The sequence below is a fragment of the Miniopterus schreibersii genome, assembly GCF_964146895.1.
Source record: "Miniopterus schreibersii genome assembly, chromosome: 12".
Classification (NCBI taxonomy): Eukaryota; Metazoa; Chordata; class Mammalia; order Chiroptera; family Miniopteridae; genus Miniopterus; species Miniopterus schreibersii.
In genome coordinates, this window is record NC_138112.1 from 61,478,624 (window position 1) to 61,498,088 (window position 19,465).

Consider the following 19,465-nt stretch of genomic DNA (forward strand, 5'->3'; position numbering starts at 1 on the left):
TAAAGGCACTGCAAATTTAAAGTCTTATAAACTCTTTTTTATTTAGAAATTGCTACTCACAAGTGTATGAAAACTGTGAAGTTTGCAAAATGTTTTACATGGTGTTCTAAATATCATCTGTCAGAGTATGAACATGTGCTAACTACCGCAATATGTTAAATAAGGCAAAAAAGGAATTTTCTTTACATCGCTTTCCACACTCTAGACTGGAAGGCTAGCTCTCCTTGAGTGAAATAAAGGCAGTAGAGAAGCAATTAGGATAAATCTAATCAGTGTAAACAGTTATTCTGATGAATGGTTGCCCAGAGCGCTCTTTCGGAAGGGCCTCCCCACTTGGATGCAGGTCATAAATGGTCAAAGCAGCAACCTTGGCTGTCCTGCTGCATCCTCAGCACCTAGAATCGTGTTGGGTATGAAATATGAGTTCAGTAGCACTTGTCGACTGAATGGCCACACAAAATAACAACTCTTCCTCTTTTTTAACAAAATATGTTTTTATTGATTTCAGAGAGAGGAGGGGAGAGGGAGAGATAGAATCATCAATGATAAGAGAGTCATTGATCGGCTTCTTCCCACATGTCTCCTGCTGGGGATCAAGCCCGCAACCCGGGCATGGGCCCTGACCAGGAATCGAAGCATGACCTCCTGGTTCATAGGTCAATGGTCAGCCACTGAGCCACACCAGCCGGGCTCTTCCTGTTTTTATTAACAAGTAATATGTTTCAGGGTTGAGTTAAAGATTTTTGCATATTATCGTTTAATTCTTTAATTTTGAGAGAGAGAGAGAGAGAGGAAACAGTTTACTGGGGTAAAATCACTCACCTTTTCTTAAGAGCTGGTAACAGTAGAGCCAGGACTAAAACCTGAGTATATTGGACTCTGAGACCCATACCCTTTTAGTTCAAAAGCTTAAGACAGAGGTTTCACCCCACTTTGGGTACATACACTATTACTGATGCCTACATTTTAAAAATGTGGTTTATTTTGAAATATAGCAAAAGTGGCAGCATTTTTTTCCTAATCCATTTTCATTAATGAACTCTAATAAGTTTTTCATTTCTCTAGTCTTTAATTTGAGTGCTAGACTGATTAGTATATATAACTGCTAATGTGACTGAAATGTAGACGTAACGCTTTCCACTTTGATATGATGAGGAAGAAATAGAGAGCACTTTGTATTGATATATATTGGGAAGCCTAGCCATTAGGCAGTGTGTTTTTAAATCACCTTAATTTCTCATGTCTCCGATGAATCTGGAAAACGCGCAGCTTGAAAGTGATGTGCATGTGGATGCTCATATCTGTTATTGTGTTTGTTCAAATGGATTTTTACTTTCTAGTTTATATTGTTATTTGCTTCTCCCTCATACGCAACCCAGTTATCAAAAATCTAATTTTCTCATGACGCCATTGTCTCTACAGCAGCTGGTTTTGATAAAGGATTCTAAAAATCCAGTAGGTCAGAAGCGGCAGCAAATGGATTCAGAAGGAACAGAAATCTTGTGTATGGGTTTTTTTTTCTTTTTCAGTATGAGATGGGGAAATGATTTTTAAACTGTGGCATGATATCATTTAGAGTATTTATCTAACATTCAGAATTACTCGGCGGATTTTCCGAGTCTTTAAAATATAATACTCATATCCTAGTGTTTTCGAGAGTTTTGGAGGGGGCCCTGGGGAGTGCTCTGCGGGAGCCAGCACGTGGGATTGCTCTCGGCCTGCGCCCGCGCTTCCCACTCGCCTTGCCTGGCTGGTGGCCGGCCTGCACTCTGCTCCCTCTCTGTCCCCTCCCTTCTCCTGAGCCCTGCTCAGTCTCCGAACTCCAGTGGAGACTGATGGGGTGGGTAGGCTTTGTATCTGCTCAGGGTCCTCTGATGATTATGGCAGTGGTGGTTGGGATTCCGAGACTACATCCTTTGTTTTCTGAAAGACAGTCTGTTACACTAGTAAAAGGGTTTTGTGGGTCATTGAATGAAAAATGCTAAATCTGTCTCTGGTGCTTCCCTTGCAGGATTCAAAAAAACCTCCCTAACGAACAGCTATTGAATGCCAATTTTAAATGCTTCCATTTAGAAGGGGTTTTCAACTATCTGAGTAATGTAGGAGTAACTTGTGACATTGTTTGGTTTGGTGAATCCTATAATGAATCCTATAATGAATCCTGTGATATATAAAGATGGCATTGCATGCGCCCATTCTTAATGAGATTAAATCTTCATGGAAATATTTCTGTCCTTGACTCCTACCCTAAGCCGGTTTCCTTCCTTTTCCAGTTCCCTGAAAGCTCTTCTCCTGCCATTTGGTTATTGCTGCCACCTAATGTCACAAAATAAAATTGCAATGGCTTTGCCTTTTCCAAGAGATTCGCACTATTGTGCAGTTTATGGAAATAAGTAGTTGAGAGCAACAGTTGTTTTTACCCTATACTCTTAAATAATAACACTCTGAAATGGTTACTTATTGTGGAGAGATTGTGGGTGGCGTATATCCCACCAGCAAAGAGTTCAGCCAATAAGGCAGGAAGGGATTTAAGGGCCCTAATCCCCACTTTAGGACAGCGATTTTCAACCGTTTTCATCTCCTGGCACATAAACCAATCACTAAAATTCTGTGGCACACCAAAAATATATGTTTTGCCCATCTGACAAAAAAATAGGTATAATTTTAATTCATCCACACCAGACAGCTCTTGTGTTGGCTGTTACAATTATTTTTTATTTTTATTTTTTGACAATCTAAGGGAAAAGAGGTCACTGTCCCTGACTAAAATAGGTATTGCATGTTTTAAAAATTCTTGTGGCTCACTGGTTGAAAATCACTGCGATAGAACATTTTACCAGTGTGACATTGGCAGGCACTTCCCCTCATAAAATTGGACTCAAATGTTCTGAAATATCTGTCCCAGCTTTAACATTTTTTTTCTGTGTGGATTTTTGGTTGTAACAGTGTAGACCTTATACATGATACTATTTATTTATTTGAGCAGAAGTTCTCCATGTTGCCTGGGTTTTCTTTTAGAGCTGTGTTAGGTGGGTGTTCACGTTTTCATTGTGTGAATAGAGAGCTTGATAGATTTCCTTTGCTCAGTTTAACAGAGACAGATCTGAAGACTTCCCATCATTAACGCAGCCTTAGTTACTCAGTTACTGGTGGGCTTCCTCAGCTGGTCTTTGTACTTGTAGGACATGTTACAAAGATGGCAAAGTCAACTATGCTGCTTGCAAAGTTCCCAGACTTTAAAAAAAAAACACAACAAATCTGCGTCTTAAAAGATTTATAATTACACCAGTCAATTTTCTTCAGTATTTTGAAATAGAGCATTAATTTTTCCATGGGCTAGACAGGAATCTGAGGATAGAAAGTTTTCTCCATATGGGAAAGTGGAGGGAGATGGAGTTTGCTGTATGAGATGGAAGTTTTTTAAAAAACTGATGAAAGTTACAACTTGGCAAATCCTTTTTTTAAGGATTCTGTTATCTTAAACTGACTTTGTAAAGACTGTTTCATGTGGAGCATTTTAACAGTTATTTTGGGTGTTGCTGTTCTCAGTCACCCTGTAAATAAGTTACTCATCCTTTCTAATTCTGAAGATGGTTAAGGCAAAGTCAAGGGAATATAAGGGCTTACTTTCAACTAGTTTTGGCTTAATTTTAACAGCTCTTTTATAGAATTGATTCCCAGAACCCTGGTAGGTGGAGAACCTATTGACTAAAATAAAAATGGATTTGAACCTGCTGTTAGGAATTATGTTTAGATACTAACCCTATTCAGATGGGCATGCGTTCCAATTAAACAGCTTGCTTTGCCATTACCCTTCGCTTCCAGATTTCAGACAGGTTTCAGTGATCTTGTTCAGGCTACGCTGACCAAATTGTGCAAGTAAAATCTTGAGACTTGCAGCCTCAAGTCACTGGCTTACTGCTAAATATAGAACCCTATTGAGTTCTTTTGAGCTACTAATTTTGTTAGTCTATTGAAAAAGTTACTATTACTACTATCAGGTTTATCTGGCATAATTCCTTATGAGCTTTAGCAGACTGATCATAATTTCATTATCTTTTTTGCTACTGAAACTTTTCTTTTTAATACTTCACAGTTTTATTAAACATTGCTATCAGATTTCTGTTTATTATCCAATTATTACTGATACATTTTCCTGAACTGAATGCTGGATGAAGGCATATGGTGGCTTTAATGTAGTGGATAAGGGCCTAGCCTCTGAAGTCAAATTTCCTGAGTTTGAATTCCTTCTCTGTGACCTTGGGTGAGTTATTTAACTGCTGTGAACGTCAGTTTCCTAATATGTATAAGGGAGTTGATGTAGTTGTTGTGATGATTAAATACAGATAGGTAGATAGATAGTAGTCCATTTTCCTATTTATTTGGTTAAAATAAATTCTAAGATATTTTATTTATATGATTCCTGCAAGTATGCCTTATTCTGGGTTTGTCTTTATCTTTCCAGGGCTAAGGAAGACATAGAATATCTGAGTATTAATCATGTACCTAATTATATATGTTTACTCATAGCTTCTCGATTGTCTTGTAGCCCCAAGCTTGGGTTAGGTGATTGGGAAGTAGGAATACAGGAGACTAAGACATGACTTGGACTTTCAAGTCTTATGGGCTAGTAGGCAAGGATGGTTTGCTGGAGACATTTAGTCTGACCCACTCTTGGCCTCCACAGAGAAGCGTTCGCTCACATCCCAGATGAGCTCACACTCTCCAAGCACAGGCTCCCATGGCACTCTGCACTTTGTAATGAAATCTTTGTTTTAATTCTTTTGTTGAGTGCCTTTCTCTTCCTACTCAAGTGTATACTCCATGATGCCAGAAACTGACTTTTCTTTCTGGTTTTGTTGGATGATTAAATGAGTTCTCATTTTAGAGTTGAAGAAACAGATGCATGTTGTATGTGACTTATCCCATCACACATTTTCTGAAATAGTTATAAGTAGAACTCAAGTGTCCAGTCTCCTGTGCTCCAGTGCGCTCTGCTCTTTCTACTGTACTGTGAAAATTTAAGATCTGGAGAGGGGTTAAGCAATATCTACAAATAACTATTACAGAAGCAGAATAGACATAGTCCAAGGGGCTGTGGAAATTGGAAGGCAAATATAAGTTCTTTTGTCAGGAGTTGGGTGGTAGGTACAAAAAGGCTTAATGACAGCGGAGACATTTGAACTGTACACACATGGATAGATTTTTGGATAAAAAGGCATGGGAAAGGTCAGTCCAGCCATAAATAGTATTTTATGTCATTGTATCATTTTAGTATTGAAATCTTTAATCCCAGTATTTTTAAAAAATCTGTAAAATATATATGTTAGCAGGCTAACAATCTTGTCTTATTTCAGTGAATAACGTGGGAATGTCATATGAGTATCCTGAATACTTTTTGGAAATTCCTGACTTGGACAATGTAAGTCTTTCTTCGTATATTTTGGTAACAAAACGAATGCACACAGGTATTGGGGAGGCAATGTGGTATAATGGTCAGACTGTGAGCACCAGAGTCCAGCTGCCTGAAGTTCAACCCCTGGCTCTTCTACGTGCCACCTGAGTTACTCTGAGGGTGATCTCAGCCATATTTGGTGTCCATTCCCTCACCCATAAAGTAAACTTCATAGGGATGTTTGAAGGATTGAATGAGAAAGTCTTTATAACCTCATATGTACGGTTCCAGGTTTAAAATAGCCGTACTTCTATTATTGTTATTTTTATTATATCAAAACAGCTCCATTTTAAGTATTAGGATTCTAAACACCGATTTAAAAATCATAAAGTTGTTAATATATAGGAGTATACTAGTTGATTCAGGTAAACTAGCTCTACCAGAATGAAAGTTGTATCCTTGATACATGCACAATTCTTTAATAAAGACTAACATCATTGAAGGAATATGTAATATTTTTAAAAGTTGTTGAAAACCTTAGTTTCAATCATTTCTCCCTTTCGTTTTAGCAGAGAGGAAATTACAAAATGTTCATATTTATTTTAGATTAAGTGTATCTTTTTGCTTTCAGATTTTACTTGCACATATACCTTGGATTTTACATATTAGCATGAATTGCTGCTTTTGGTAGAAAAGTACTATGACACTGAGAGTAAAATAAAATCTGTCTCTTTATCCCAACTCCTGTCATTTCCCGAGGTCTCTGCAATACCTAGGGAAACTTTCAATGCATCTCCAGATCATTCATGTTACATATATATAGTATGGTCATCTCCATGAGCAAATATATATGAAATAATAAAAAATTTTTTTGCAGATCATCAAGAAACTGATCAATGTTAACATTCTTTCTGTTTGTAAGGTAAGCAGCTTCTTTATAAATGTGTCATCCTTTTTGGTCCTTTCTGTTTAAGGATACTGACGTAATCAGCTTGTTCATTTCGGTCAACTCTTCTTTTGATGTTAGTATGTGTTCCAGATGAAAGTGGTCTATTTCCTTATGTCTTCAGGAAGTAGAAAGAACTGAATACCAAACAGATGTCTGTATAATTTTGCCTTTTAACAACTGAACATTTATTAATTGCCCCCATATTATATGCAACCCTATGGAAGGCCTATGGACTACATTAACTTAGGCTGAGGATTGATTTTTACAAAGTTTTCATTGACATGCGAGTCGTCACTGGTAAATTGTTCCCATTTTGTATTTTCTGTGATACATGTAAGTTGATGAGTTAAATATTGTGGTAAAGTATTGTGTGGGAAATATGAGACTAAAAAGTAATGGGAGTGATTTTTCTTACCCACATATAAAAATTATTCTAGTTTCTAGTTGCTAGGCATGCATTATAGCCACGCCACTTGTATATGCTGACCAAAGACACCACAGCTAATATATGCTAAAAGGAAGACTAGCTAGCAGATATGAGCATCTGAGTACCATTTTTCCTTATACATAACAGTAACTACAGTAAGATGCCATACCTTGATTATACCAGACCATCAGAAAATACTGCCTGAGGCAGAATTCCTGTGGGCAATGTCAGATACTTTAAATTTGAACATAGAGATGGCAAAGTTAAATTTATTTTCAATAACTCATATATACTAGTTTAAGGAAATCAAAAAATATTTAACTCAAAACTATTAGAATTGACCAGATACATATAAATAAGCACTTAGGGATTAATTTTCATTTTGTGTCATAATCTTGATCTTTTTCTCTCTTGTGAATGTTTAAAGAAAATTGTCCTTGTGTTTTCATGTTGTGAGAAATCATAACCCTTACACAGTCTATTCAAGTCCAAAGACCCTGAAATCTATGTCTTATTCAACTTTTCATGTACGGCCGTGTTTCTCCTTGTATAAAATATGTGTTGCTTTTAAAGTATTTAGCTAATTCAGTTTTTATATGATTTTCTCAATATGGTTGATTCAGGTAAACCAGCTCTACCATAAAGAAAGTTACATCCTTAATGTATGCATACCACATAACATTGGAGCTTACTGTTTAAGGACACATCAAACGATTTGTATTTTAATATGACAAATAATTTTATAAAACAAATAATTAGTATCTTTTCCATTGTTATTAAGCAAGGATTTTTCTCACATATGATTCAGTTTAAGTGAGGTACACTACTAATAAGCGGACCTGTGAGTATACTTGGAGCAAGAAAATGAGCACAAAATTGATGCTTTTAAGACAGGGATAGTATGAATATATCTATAGTTTTATAGATTGGCATATTTATAGAGATATAGGCAATCATCCTTCAGTAATCTGTATGAGGTTTCAAGTTAATTAAATAACCCTCCCATTTACTGGCTACATGACCTTGAGCAGATTACTTACCCTGTGCTTCCGTCTACAAATTGAGGGTGATAATTCTTTTTACCTCAAAGAGTTATTTTGGAAATTAAACAAGGTAATATGCGTAAACTTCTTTGACTAGTGCCCAGATCATAGTAAGAGCCCTTTAAAAATGTTACTATTATTTAGTTGAACTTAAAGCTGATAACTTTATTTTTAACAAGCAAGGTTTCTTATGAAAATTATTATTTCTAGCCTATAATTTTTATGTTTTGTGGTTTTACCTTTTGAAGTGATTGGGGCATACAGTTGTTTTGATAATCTTTTCTAGTTCATTTGGCCAAATGCTTAAAAATAATAAGTGTTGCCCTGGCCAGTGTGGCTCAGTTGATTGAGCGTTGTCCCTTGCGCTGAGAGGTCACCCGTTCAGTTCCCAGTCAGGGCACATGGTAGGGCGTGTTCGGGGGGCAGCCAATCGATGTCTGTCTCTTTCTCTCCCTTCTTGTCTTTCTAAAATCAATTAAAAAAAATTTTTTTTAAATGAGTGTTAAAATTATGTACATGTGTTTAATAATATATTGTAATGAGTTAATGATGAAAAATATGTCCAAGTGTTTAAATTTTATTTTATAGAATTAATACTAGCTACAAATTAGTCCGATTAGTCTCCTGATCATTTTAATTCCTCTGTCAAATGAACTATATAAAACTTTACACTAGACACATTAGTATTTTTTCCTGCTTGTCAGAACTTAACTGATGTATACACTCGTAGCATAAAACCCTGGCCTCCTCTGTCTCCCAGGGCCTGCAGTTTTGGTTGGCAGAATACAGAATACTAATGATAAAAGGCCAAGGTCTTGGCCTTGATCTGTGAGAACCAGTTAGCTTGCTGTGCTCCATGGCCACGCACTGCATCCTTCAAGCAGCATCTGAGCACAGATCAGTGTGTGCGGTCGTGATCCCCTCATGTCCCTGCTTAAACATGAGTAGTGCAGGGGGGAAATGTGCAGAAAGCAGCTCACATCCACACTGTAGAGTGCCTTTCAGTTTGTTCAAAATAATGATGAAATAAAAATGAGTCACCAGCCCTAATATCCCTACAAATATAAAATGCTTCTCCCACCCGTTCATTCTTCCTCTCCCACTTTCTCTTTTTACACGGGCATATATGCATGAGCCCATGAAATGAGTTAGTGGAGACAAGTGCTAAATTATTAAACACACCATTTCCTATTATATTGTGAGCCACGTTGATGGGAAGGATCACAAGCAGAACTGGATATATGCTTACATTTTTGTATGTAAACTTTTTTTTTTTGGCAAATCAAATCTCACTTACAGAGCACTCAGGATATTTGCTATTTAAAACACTTTTCATTAAGCCAAACAATCATTCTTTAGCTTTAGTATAAATGCAAATTTTCCTGTACCTTCGTGATATGCACTTTATTGGAAAAATAATTTAAAACTCTTGTCCGGCTGGCGTGGCTCAGTGGTTGAACATTGACCCGTGAACCAGGAGGTTGAGGTTCGATTCCCGGTCAGGTCACATGCTGGGGTTGCGGGCTCCATCCCCAGTTGGGGGCATGCAGGAGGCAGGTGATCAGTGACTCTCTCTCATCATTGATGTTTCTCTCTGTCTCTCCCTCTCCCTTCCTCTCTCTGAAACCAATAAAAAAGAAAAACAATTTAAAACTCTTGATTTAGTCATTATGGAGTTAATGACATCTGGAGGAGAGCCCATGTTTATTGTACTACAGGCAGGATCAGGGTAGTTACCATCTCTGTAGGACAGTTGAGTAGTTCAGGTATGAAATGGTTTGACTCACAGCAGGAGGTGATCGGTGTGCAGTGGCTAACATGAAGGCCAGAAAACTAAGCGAGGACCTAATTGTGGAGGAATCCCTGAGTGCTGTGCTCCAAAGGGTGGGGAGCCATAGGAAGCTTGAAAGTAGAAATAGGTGTGACAGATCTACATTTTAGAAAGGCAGGTCTAGAGGCAGAGGGACGTGGCAATAGTATGTTAGGTATCTGTGTTTGTCTGTTTATACAGAGAAGAGGGCATTCGCCTTGATGCAGTTTTGCCTGTGGCTTCCCAGGCTTGGCGCTTTCATGCTGCTGTTATTTGCGCCGTGGTATATTTTGATGAATTGTGCCTATTGTCCTTTTGTTGACTGTACTATGTTGCCAGGGCCAGGGCTACATTTTCAGTAGCAATGGTTCTTTGGAGCCCTGGGGTAACTTAAAAGAAGATGAGAATTGTTCTGGCTCTAGAGTCTTACAAGTTTTATGGTAGCTGGACATCGGGGGAAGGAAGGCATGGATATCTGCAGCCTAAAGCCACAGTGAATGCATCGAAAGGTTTATATAAGTAAGAAAACAACCTCTTCTCGCCATCAGTGTTGGTCAGAGTATTGTCTCCTTACCAAAACCACTGTAGGGGTTGACTGGCTGCAAAGCATGCCAGGAATTTGGAAATGTTTGCTGGTAGGGCCCCAGCATCTTTTAAGTTTTGTGCTACACCATAGCATTGAATGACCAGGATTATTGCTTGGTCCATGTGCTCCTGTCCTACATCAGTAGTTCAGATTGTAAAAGTCACATAAGTGTCATATTCCAGCAGCAGAAGAATAAAAGTGAAGTATCCTGACCAAAGGAATGGCAGGTTGTCACCAGACGAAGTGGTGGTGAGTGGGACAGAGGAATACTGGGGGAGGAATACTAACCGAGTGCCTTTGCCTATAGACCCCTGATGTTTATTCACAGAGTCCAGTTTAGCTCTCTCTCCCTGGCTACGAGCTCTGCATTTCCATCTGATTGTTTCACTTTTCATCTTACTCAGTAATTTAGATTTATTCCTTTTTTCCCTTTTAGTGACTTTGTTAACTGGGCTTTCCCTTTACCCGGCATGATGCAGTTAGTTGAGGTAACCTAAGGGGTGTTTAGAAGCTTTGTTGCTTGCTTTTCCAGTTTTGCTTTCATATCTTCCAGGGTTAAATATAGTTTTGTTCTTGTTCCCTGCAGAGCATGTAGATGCCAAGGTGAGAAGAGCAGTGGTGTGGAAATAAATTCTATATAGGTGGCCAGTATGGCAGGTAGAGTGGCCTTAACCTGGAAGAGAGCCCTACTAGCTAGGGGTTTTTTCCTTGTCATTTCATGTGCTCTGTGACAAAGATCTCAGATAATGACCTTTAGAGCAGAAATGGTGGAGTTTAGAGATCTTTAAACCTCCGGGTATTGAACCAAACTCTTCTAAAATAGAGCTTCATGCCTGGAGGGCTTTCCATCTCAGAACACTGAGGAATTTGCAGATGAAAGTGTTGTGCCGATATTGATTATTAGAGGAATTGTGGAAAAAAGGCAGGTAAGTACAAGTCCAATTTCAACAGGTAGGGTGCTGAGCTTCACACGGCCCCAAAGACAAGTTCCAAAACACATCTTGTGTTTGCTTCTGATTTGAGATCACTTGTTTTAGCATCTGCCAGATGTGGAGTTGCCTTCCTTCTCTCAGCCTGTTTTTTTATCTTTACTAACAGTTTTAGGATCTCAAGACACCATAGACTCTTCACTCCTTTTCAGATGGACGCTGCCCAAACCAGCTCCCTAGGGGTGGCAAAATCATTTCTGGCGCTGGTACCGGCTCCGGAAACTACTACTGGGCGTGGTGAATGGGTGGGTGATAGGGAGGGGCCCTGCCGGTACCTGACCCCTCAGGACACTTCCCGGCTACCATTCAGACAACTGGAGGGAATGTCCAACCCTCTTTCTTCCCTTTCTGGAGCAAAGAAGGAAGGGGGCGAGGGTGTGGCCCAAGGTAAAATTTATTAACAACCTCCACTTGGCCACTTGGAGCGAAGTACCACTGAGTTTGCTTTGCTTTTGTGGGGATGGGGAGGAAGAGTTTTAAGCAGGGGCCATAATTTAGTTCTTCCTGCATCACAGATTCAACCAAAGTAGGGACTTGAAACTATGTTTTGTTAGAGATGGTTGAAAGAGCTAGTAATATTTGGCATGAAGAAGGAAACGCTGCCACCATGCTCACACACACACACACACACACACACACACATATACACACGCATACATACACACATAGACATACACACACACACATACACATGCACACATACACAAATAGACATACACACACACATGCCCCTACTCTTGATCAAGGCCACTTAGTTCTACCTCTTAATTATTTTACAAATCAGCTCACCTCTTTTCATCCCCAGTGATACTTTCCAGATTCCAGCCCCGAAATTCCTCAGTTGGAACTGCTAGAATAGTCTGATCAGCTTCTTCATCCAACTTGTTGCCTTCCAGTCTCCATACTCCAGCCACAGTGTTATTTGCATCAGATTGTGTTGCACCCCTGTTGAATCCTCAGTGACTTCTCCTTTTCCAGTCCAGAATCGTGAGTGCGACCTGTAAGGAAGGAAGGACCCACCTGACGTGCCCCTGCTCACCCCCCTCACCCCCCCCCCCCCCCCGTTTCACTTCAAGTCTCTCCCCCTCTGACTCTGTGCTCAGGTCAGAGCGCCTTCCTTCCCTCAGTCCTTTGAACCTAATGTTCCCTCAGGCTGGTCTCTCCATGGCAGGCTCATCCTTTAGTTCTCAATTAAAGTATGGACTTGGGGGTGAGGTGTGGGAACCTTCCTGATCCCTCCAGACGAGATGAGGTCTCTCAGGAAGTCTCAGCGCACACTGGGCGTCTTCCTTTCGCTCAGCTGGACATTTTTAGTTGAGTGTCTCCCTACAGATTATAAACCATGCAAGGGCCAGTGTCTCGACCTTTCTGTTTCTTGCCATTTCCTAGCCTCAGGCCTCACATATGGTGGGGATACAATGAATGCTTTTGAATAAAAAAATAAATTAATTAAAAAACTGAAAATTCTAGTTCGTTGGGAATAAGGACCACACTTCCTGTGTGTAGCCCTAGAAGGCTGAACTTGGGTCCGTTGTTGATATCTATGCTGAAGTAAATCGGAAGAACTTGCTCGTCTTTGAATCTGTCAGAAGGGGAATGGGCAGAAGGTGAGTTCCTTTTCTGATTCTAGGTCAGAGGTTGCAGACCAATAGTCTGTGGGCTGAATGTGCCCTACTGGCATACTTCGGTTGGCTCAAGCAGTGTTTTCAAAATGGGGACATTTCACACCCAAATTTCTAGATTCTCTTGGGGAAAAATCTGAAAATCAGGTAACACTGAGCTGAACTGCTGAGTGGCAACAAGTGATTAGACTGAGTAGCAGCTAAATTACCACAGTCCCCACTAGTCCCTATTGTCTGATTTGCTGTACTAGTGTATGTTTCCTACCTGGCCCTTTTAGGCAATTGAGTTTGCATTCCGCTGTTCGGGTAGCTCCAAATATTCAGTCTACTCAAATTGCAGAATTGCTTAGTGATGTTGACGGATAAGAATGGCTTTGACTAAAATCTCTTCCATCCCTATGATTATCTGAAATTAAAACTCTTGGAGTATGAAGCCCTTTGCATGCTTTTGAAAAGCTAGCTTTTTCCTTCTGCTACCACTGTGTACTCATTGAATGTTACTCAGCCAGAAGCAGGTAATGCTATGCCCTGTCTTTTGGTGATAAATGTTTGGATGGATGGATCGACGGATGAAAATTTGTTTCCTTTTTCTTACATGGATTTGCCTCTGGCATGTGACATGATACCAGTAGGGGGAGCCCTCCATTAACTTGGAAATCTATGAGAAGCATCTCTGTTCAGCAGTCTAATTGTTTTTAATTTAGGGATTATGCTAAGAATTTATCCTCCCCCCCCTCCCCCTTGCCTCAGGAATTCAAGTTAACAACATTGGGAAATTAATAAGTTACAGGCAGGAGAGTATGACCTTCACCCCTGAACCCCACCCAGGGCTTTTCTAGATGAAGACATTCCAAGTTAATACCTAGAGTCTTTTAATCCATTTGAAAACAGCGATCATTATGCTCCAAAAAAATTGTAAATTATTGGATACATTTAGCCCTTAGGGTCTCATAGAAATGGGCTGTTCCAAACATAACTACAAAATGTTGGGATTGCCAAATGGAATTAGCTGTAGATTGGTTCCAAGGTTCTTTCTAGCTCAGAGTAAGGCCAGTATAGGAGAAATGTCTTACATGTGGGTGAAAATGTAAAAATCTCTCTGAGAACTTGAAGGATTCTTTTCTCCTCCTAAAATCTGTAACTTGTTAAGAAGTCAGCTTATTTGGGGGAGATTTAAGTACTGGAAGCTCTTAGCATATTATAGTATGCTAAATTTGGAAAAAGAGTCTATGATGGTATATGTGTTCTTTTATCTTAACTTTTTTTAGAGCTTATAAGTTATAGCTTTAGATCCATTATTATTAATTGACTTGCAGTGCTCTGTTTTGGAAAGTTCTTTTCTTATTCTTTTGTGAAATTATTTTAACTTATATCAAACCTGAATTTATTACAATATGTTTGGTTTTTATGGTGGGAAATGGCAAGGAGGACTCTTCCACAAAGACTTAAACATTAATAAAGAGGAAAATCAAATGGTGCTCGGGATCTCAGAGCACTGTATGAACTTGATCTAATTGAGCTCTCCTCCCCTGCACAGTAAATGCTCAGTTAGCCATACAGGTAAAATTGTAAGAATTTCTAATTAAGTCGTGTTCTTGGTAACACAGAGCTCAAATTACACAGTTTGCCAAAGGAAACGTGTGCTATATCATTCTAGCATGACTTCCAATCGAGTTACCATCCAGTTTCTCCAAAACAGGCATTGTGTAACACTGTTGCTACTTTATGCAGTTCTTTTCACTATTATGCTATGATTTTTAAAATTATTGTTAATGATTCCAATTGAAAACCTGTTTAAAGCGTTTACATCTGTTTTCTTCTAATTTGTGTGGGTTTATTTTTCAGTTGCTTGAATTCAGACTCTGTTTACTCTAAGCAGGTTACTCTGGGGTAGAGGGCAGGGCAGAAGTGAACAAAGTGGCTATTTGTGGTCCTAATTATTGTATGAATAGCCTGATTCTTGGGGCTTTGCCTGGATTCCGGGGCAAGTTGTTACACTTTCTTTCCTATTTATATATAATGGTGATACAGGTGGCAATATTCGTTTTCTTATTTTACTAAGTTATCTTAAATTTTAGTCTTTCCAGTTGGGGTTTTGGTTGTCTTTTTGAGCATTACGAAAAAGTGTTTTCTTTGTACTGTTCTCTCCCCCAAAATGACCAAGAGCCAGAGCTTACGTGATGCGAAAATAATTTGCTTGTAAAAATAAATCATTTGCTCGTGTGATCAGTTTCATACTAAACTAAAATTGGGCAACCTAGTTAGGTTTTGACTATAAAAGTTTCTTCTACAGACTCTTGATTATGGTGCCAGAGTAGTAAAGAGAAAAAATTATTCATGTTAATTGCTTTTAGAAATAACATTAATTATGGGAGCTTTTCTAATTACAAAACAATGCAAACAATTTCCAAAAATATGAGAACTATTTAGGATTACCAATTCGTTTGTGACATTTTAATATAACATTTTTGTGTATTTTCTAGGCTAGCCAATACATTTTTGAGTTAGATATCTCAACTAAATGATCTAATAGTACTGATTTTGATTTTGTATGAACAAAATGAATCTATTTATTTCCTATCCAAAATATACATAGGTATGGCAATAAACACTAGTAAATATTTCACCCTTGAAAACAAATATGCAGTGTCCCCCAAAGGAATTTTAGATTGAGCTGTCATTGATAAAGACTTCCCTTTATCTTTGTGTATGTGTGCTGTCTGTGGCCAGCTTGCATACAAAATGATGCTGTATCAGGTGTGATATAACAAACATTGACCCTTCCCCTTTTGATTTTAGGCTTGTAGGTCTTTCTTTGTGTGTGGTAAGGATGAATGAAATTGTTGTTAAAAATATACATATATAAATAGGGAACATTTGCTTTCTCTACAAGGATTTGGCGCTCTCGTTGTTGTAGCAGATACTATTGCAGGAATGTTACCTACTTTTCGGGAAAGAAATTAAAATCGTTTGCTTTATATTTTTGGAAACAAGTATAGAAATCATTTTTATTACTACTTTTTTAATGTTCTTAACCACTGAACTTACAAGTTATGTTAACCTTATTTTAGCAATATCTTAAGGGGAACAAAAAATTTCCTGGTACAGCAATTATCACCTGCAGATAGCCTAAAGTTAGCACATGGAGTTAACTCCAGAAACAGCTTGTGAGCTGTGAATTGGAGTTCAGACAGATAGTGAGATTTCACAGAAATGCTTGGTATATGGTATAAATAATCGGATAGCAAGATACCAATTAATGCATAGAAAGTAAAATGAGATTACTAATGGCCGAGTTAAAATATCCTGTGTAAAACCTGATGTTAAGGAGAATTTAATTTGATGTGGACATAATGGAGCCTCTCAGTTTATCCATAGAATATTAGGAATTATTTGTATGCATATACCCAAACAAAGAAGGCTTGACATTGAATTTATGATTTATAATCTGATTAGAAGGAAGATGATTTTAAGTAGAGATGAAGGCATTAATCAGTTTTATAAAAGCATGCGGATTTCAGGTTAACTTTTCTCAGGCTTTTCAATGTTGTTATTACCGGACAGATCAAAAAAGATGTTCCATTATTGGCGAGGAGAAATAATTTAGAGTCAGGGTTTAAAAGGAGAAGCCAATAAATAAAGCAAAAAATTTAACTTTTTCATGAGAAGACTTGGGGGATCATTTGGTCATTGAGCATTCATTAAGTATTACTGGCCCTTTAATACCCAGGCATTGAAAACACTGCTCCTTCCTTTGTGTTAAGGTATCAAAACTTCTTGGGTTTTGATTCACGTGTATAAAGAATATGTTTTGGTGCTCACTTCGCAGCATATACTAAAATTGAAATGACACAGAGAAAAGTAGCATGGCCCTGTGCAAGGATGACACAAATACATTCCATGTTTTTTGATGTTAACTAAGTTTATTGTATTTTTATTTATGTATCAAATCATTATCTTGAACATCTTAAACTAATACAAAGTTATATGTCATTTATATCTCAATAAAACTGGGGTAAAAAGAATATATTTTGAACATGTCCAGACATTGAAGACCATCAAAAACGTATGTAAATGTTTAGCAAGTCATAGATGTAACTTTGTGAATGAGATGATGTCTTGTGGGGTTTTATTTTGTTTGGTCATTTTCTGGATAGTTTTTGCCATTCGGAATGGAGACATTGAATATATGACATGCACACAGCGTAAAGAAAAACGTAGCTCCCATTGTATACATGTGTATTGCCTCAGTAACCCAGGTTAAAGGGATGTTTCTTAGTGGACTATTTAAATGTATAAATTGATATCCTGGAGAAAAAAAATCTGAATTGAGCTTTAAAACTGCATGACACTTACTAGATATGCTTATGGTGCTGAGATCCCTGGTTAGATTAAAAGGCTCCATCCGCAGGTGACGCAGACTCGCCTGGCAGCTCCCCAGATTGACTGCTGCCTACAAAGCCTATCCCCTCTCCTTTGTGTAGGGAGCTAAACCGTCAGTGGCCACCCTGTAGAGGCCACTTAGCTGCTTTGCACGTGACGTCTCATTTCCTTATTACACACACATACACACCCTTCCACCCCTGGTGAGAACTTTTTTTTTTAGCTGACACAAATTTATTAACAGAAAACAAGAATTTGAGGAGTCTTGTTCACAGACAGCAACCACGGTAACCCCCTTCCTGCAGGTGCTGTGGGACGGGGTGGGGGTGACCTCCTCAATCCGTCCGATCTTCATTCCCGAGCGGGCAGGGGCTCTGAGAGCTGACTGGGCTGACTGGGCCCCTGGTCCAGGGGCCTCGGTCCTGTTTCCTCCTGTGGCCCGGAGTTTGATGTGGGGGGGCAGCGATGCCCAGCTCCTTGCACCTCGGGGCCACATCCTGGGCAGCCAGCGTGGCAGCGTATGGAGAGGACCCATCTCGCTCAGCCTTTACCTTCATCCCACAAGTCACATGGCAGCTGGTCTCCTTGCCAGAAAGATCCGTGACCTGGACAGAAGTGTCACTGAAGGCTGCACAGATGTGGCAGACACCCAGTTTGTTTTCTCCTTCAGCCACCTGAGACCGGGGCTGATGTCCTGGTCTTCCTTCTTTTCCTTCCCCTTGTGAGGTGCCATTTCTGTGTGTCTTGTCCAGACTCCGCCACCAGAAAGAGAGATGAGAACATTTTTCATTATCAGTCTTGTCCTTCATTCTGTTTCTGGTGATCTCAGGACTCTGGGGAACTAATAATAGCTTCTCTTTACAAAATGCTGAGGGACCTCTTTATAATACATTAGCTAAGCATTGTGGTCCCCTGTTGATACATGCTAAATAAAAAATGTTTTTAGATGTTGCTAAGAATGCATATAATCTGTCCTTGCAATAAAATTCTCCATTACTGTTAATATGCCTGCTGTACATCTGTCTGTACTAGCAGGGGAAGCTGTCCATGATGTTGTCCATATGCAAATTGCATGACATATTTTAGGATGCACATACTTGTACTTCTTTCTTATTTCATCCATTCAACAGAGTTTTTTAGTGCATCGATTCTGTAGCATGCATGGTGGTTTCTTGTGGCTGTTTGCATTTTTACACTCAGTTTCTCCTATTAGAATTTTTTTCTGCCTGGTGAACCCCTGTTTATTCTTTAATCTGTGACACGTTCCTAATTCCTCAGATGTAACTAGTCCATCTAAGCCTCGGTGCCCTCTGTCCTTACCTCTGTGGTACCACTCATAGCATTGTGATGTAATGATTGATTTCTAGAAATATCTGTTCCCCTGCTAGATGGTAAGTGAGTTCTCATCACCAAGCTCGGGGTCAAGTACAACGTGGCCTCCACTGGACAGAAGCCTCTTTATTACTTCATGTTGCCCCAGGCCATATGCCGATGTGCATACAGCATTTTTAGAGCTCTTTTATCTGCTATGTTGGATAGAGTAACATCAAATGTATTTTGTGAATCCAGTTCTTTAATTCTTATCCATATGATTATTGAGATTTTTTTTCCCCAAAACAATATTGAGAGATAACTTATGTACCATAAAGTTCATTTAAGTGTACATTTGAATGTTTTTTAGTAAATTTACAGAGTTGTGCAGCCATCACTGCAGTCCAATTTTAGAACAATTCTAGTACCCCGAGAAGATCCCAACTGAGGTGTTTTTATTTATTTATTTATTTATTTATTTATTTATTTATTTTTAAATATATCTTTATTGATTTCAGAGAGAGGAAAGGAGAGGGAGAGAGAGAGATAGAAACATCAATGATGAGAGAGTCCTTGATCGGCGGCAGCCCACAACCCGGGCATGTGCCCTGACTGGGAATCGAACCCTGATCGCCTGGATCCTAGGTCGATGCTTAACCACTGAGCCACGCCCGGCCGGGCCTGAGGTGTTTTTAAATGTTGACGGAACTGTCCAGAGACTTCTGTGTGGGGAGTTGAACTGGATGACCTCAAATGTGTCATTGTTTTTGGCTCTGAACTGTGTGGGGCACAACATGCTTAAAGGAGGCCTAGATACTTATCTGAGCTGCATCCTGGAAGAATAGTGTGTGCTGGCAACGAGGGACGCCGATTCCCTTTCGGGGACTTGCTCTGCGATGAGCTGTATGCCAGGTCCTTCTAGGCATTATTCATCAAGACTGAGTCTGATG

At 39.1% G+C, this 19,465-nt stretch overlaps 1 protein-coding gene and 1 pseudogene across 2 annotated transcripts in view; one reads left to right on the forward strand and one right to left on the reverse strand.

The window, feature by feature from the left end:
• HSD17B12 (hydroxysteroid 17-beta dehydrogenase 12) overlaps window positions 1-19,465 on the forward strand; it is a 112,813-nt gene that overhangs the window by 71,682 nt on the left and 21,666 nt on the right. Inside the window, exons 5-6 of the mRNA XM_081154700.1 lie at window positions 5,358-5,422; window positions 6,273-6,317. Coding sequence (XP_081010826.1) covers window positions 5,358-5,422; window positions 6,273-6,317 — 110 coding nt within the window. The remainder of the gene's footprint in view (window positions 1-5,357; window positions 5,423-6,272; window positions 6,318-19,465) is intronic.
• Window positions 12,649-17,937, reverse strand: LOC308564914 (small ribosomal subunit protein uS11 pseudogene; annotated as a pseudogene). The gene is made up of 2 exons: window positions 17,447-17,937; window positions 12,649-12,781 (listed from the first exon to the last, which is right to left on the reverse strand). The product of its transcript is annotated as a small ribosomal subunit protein uS11 pseudogene (transcript).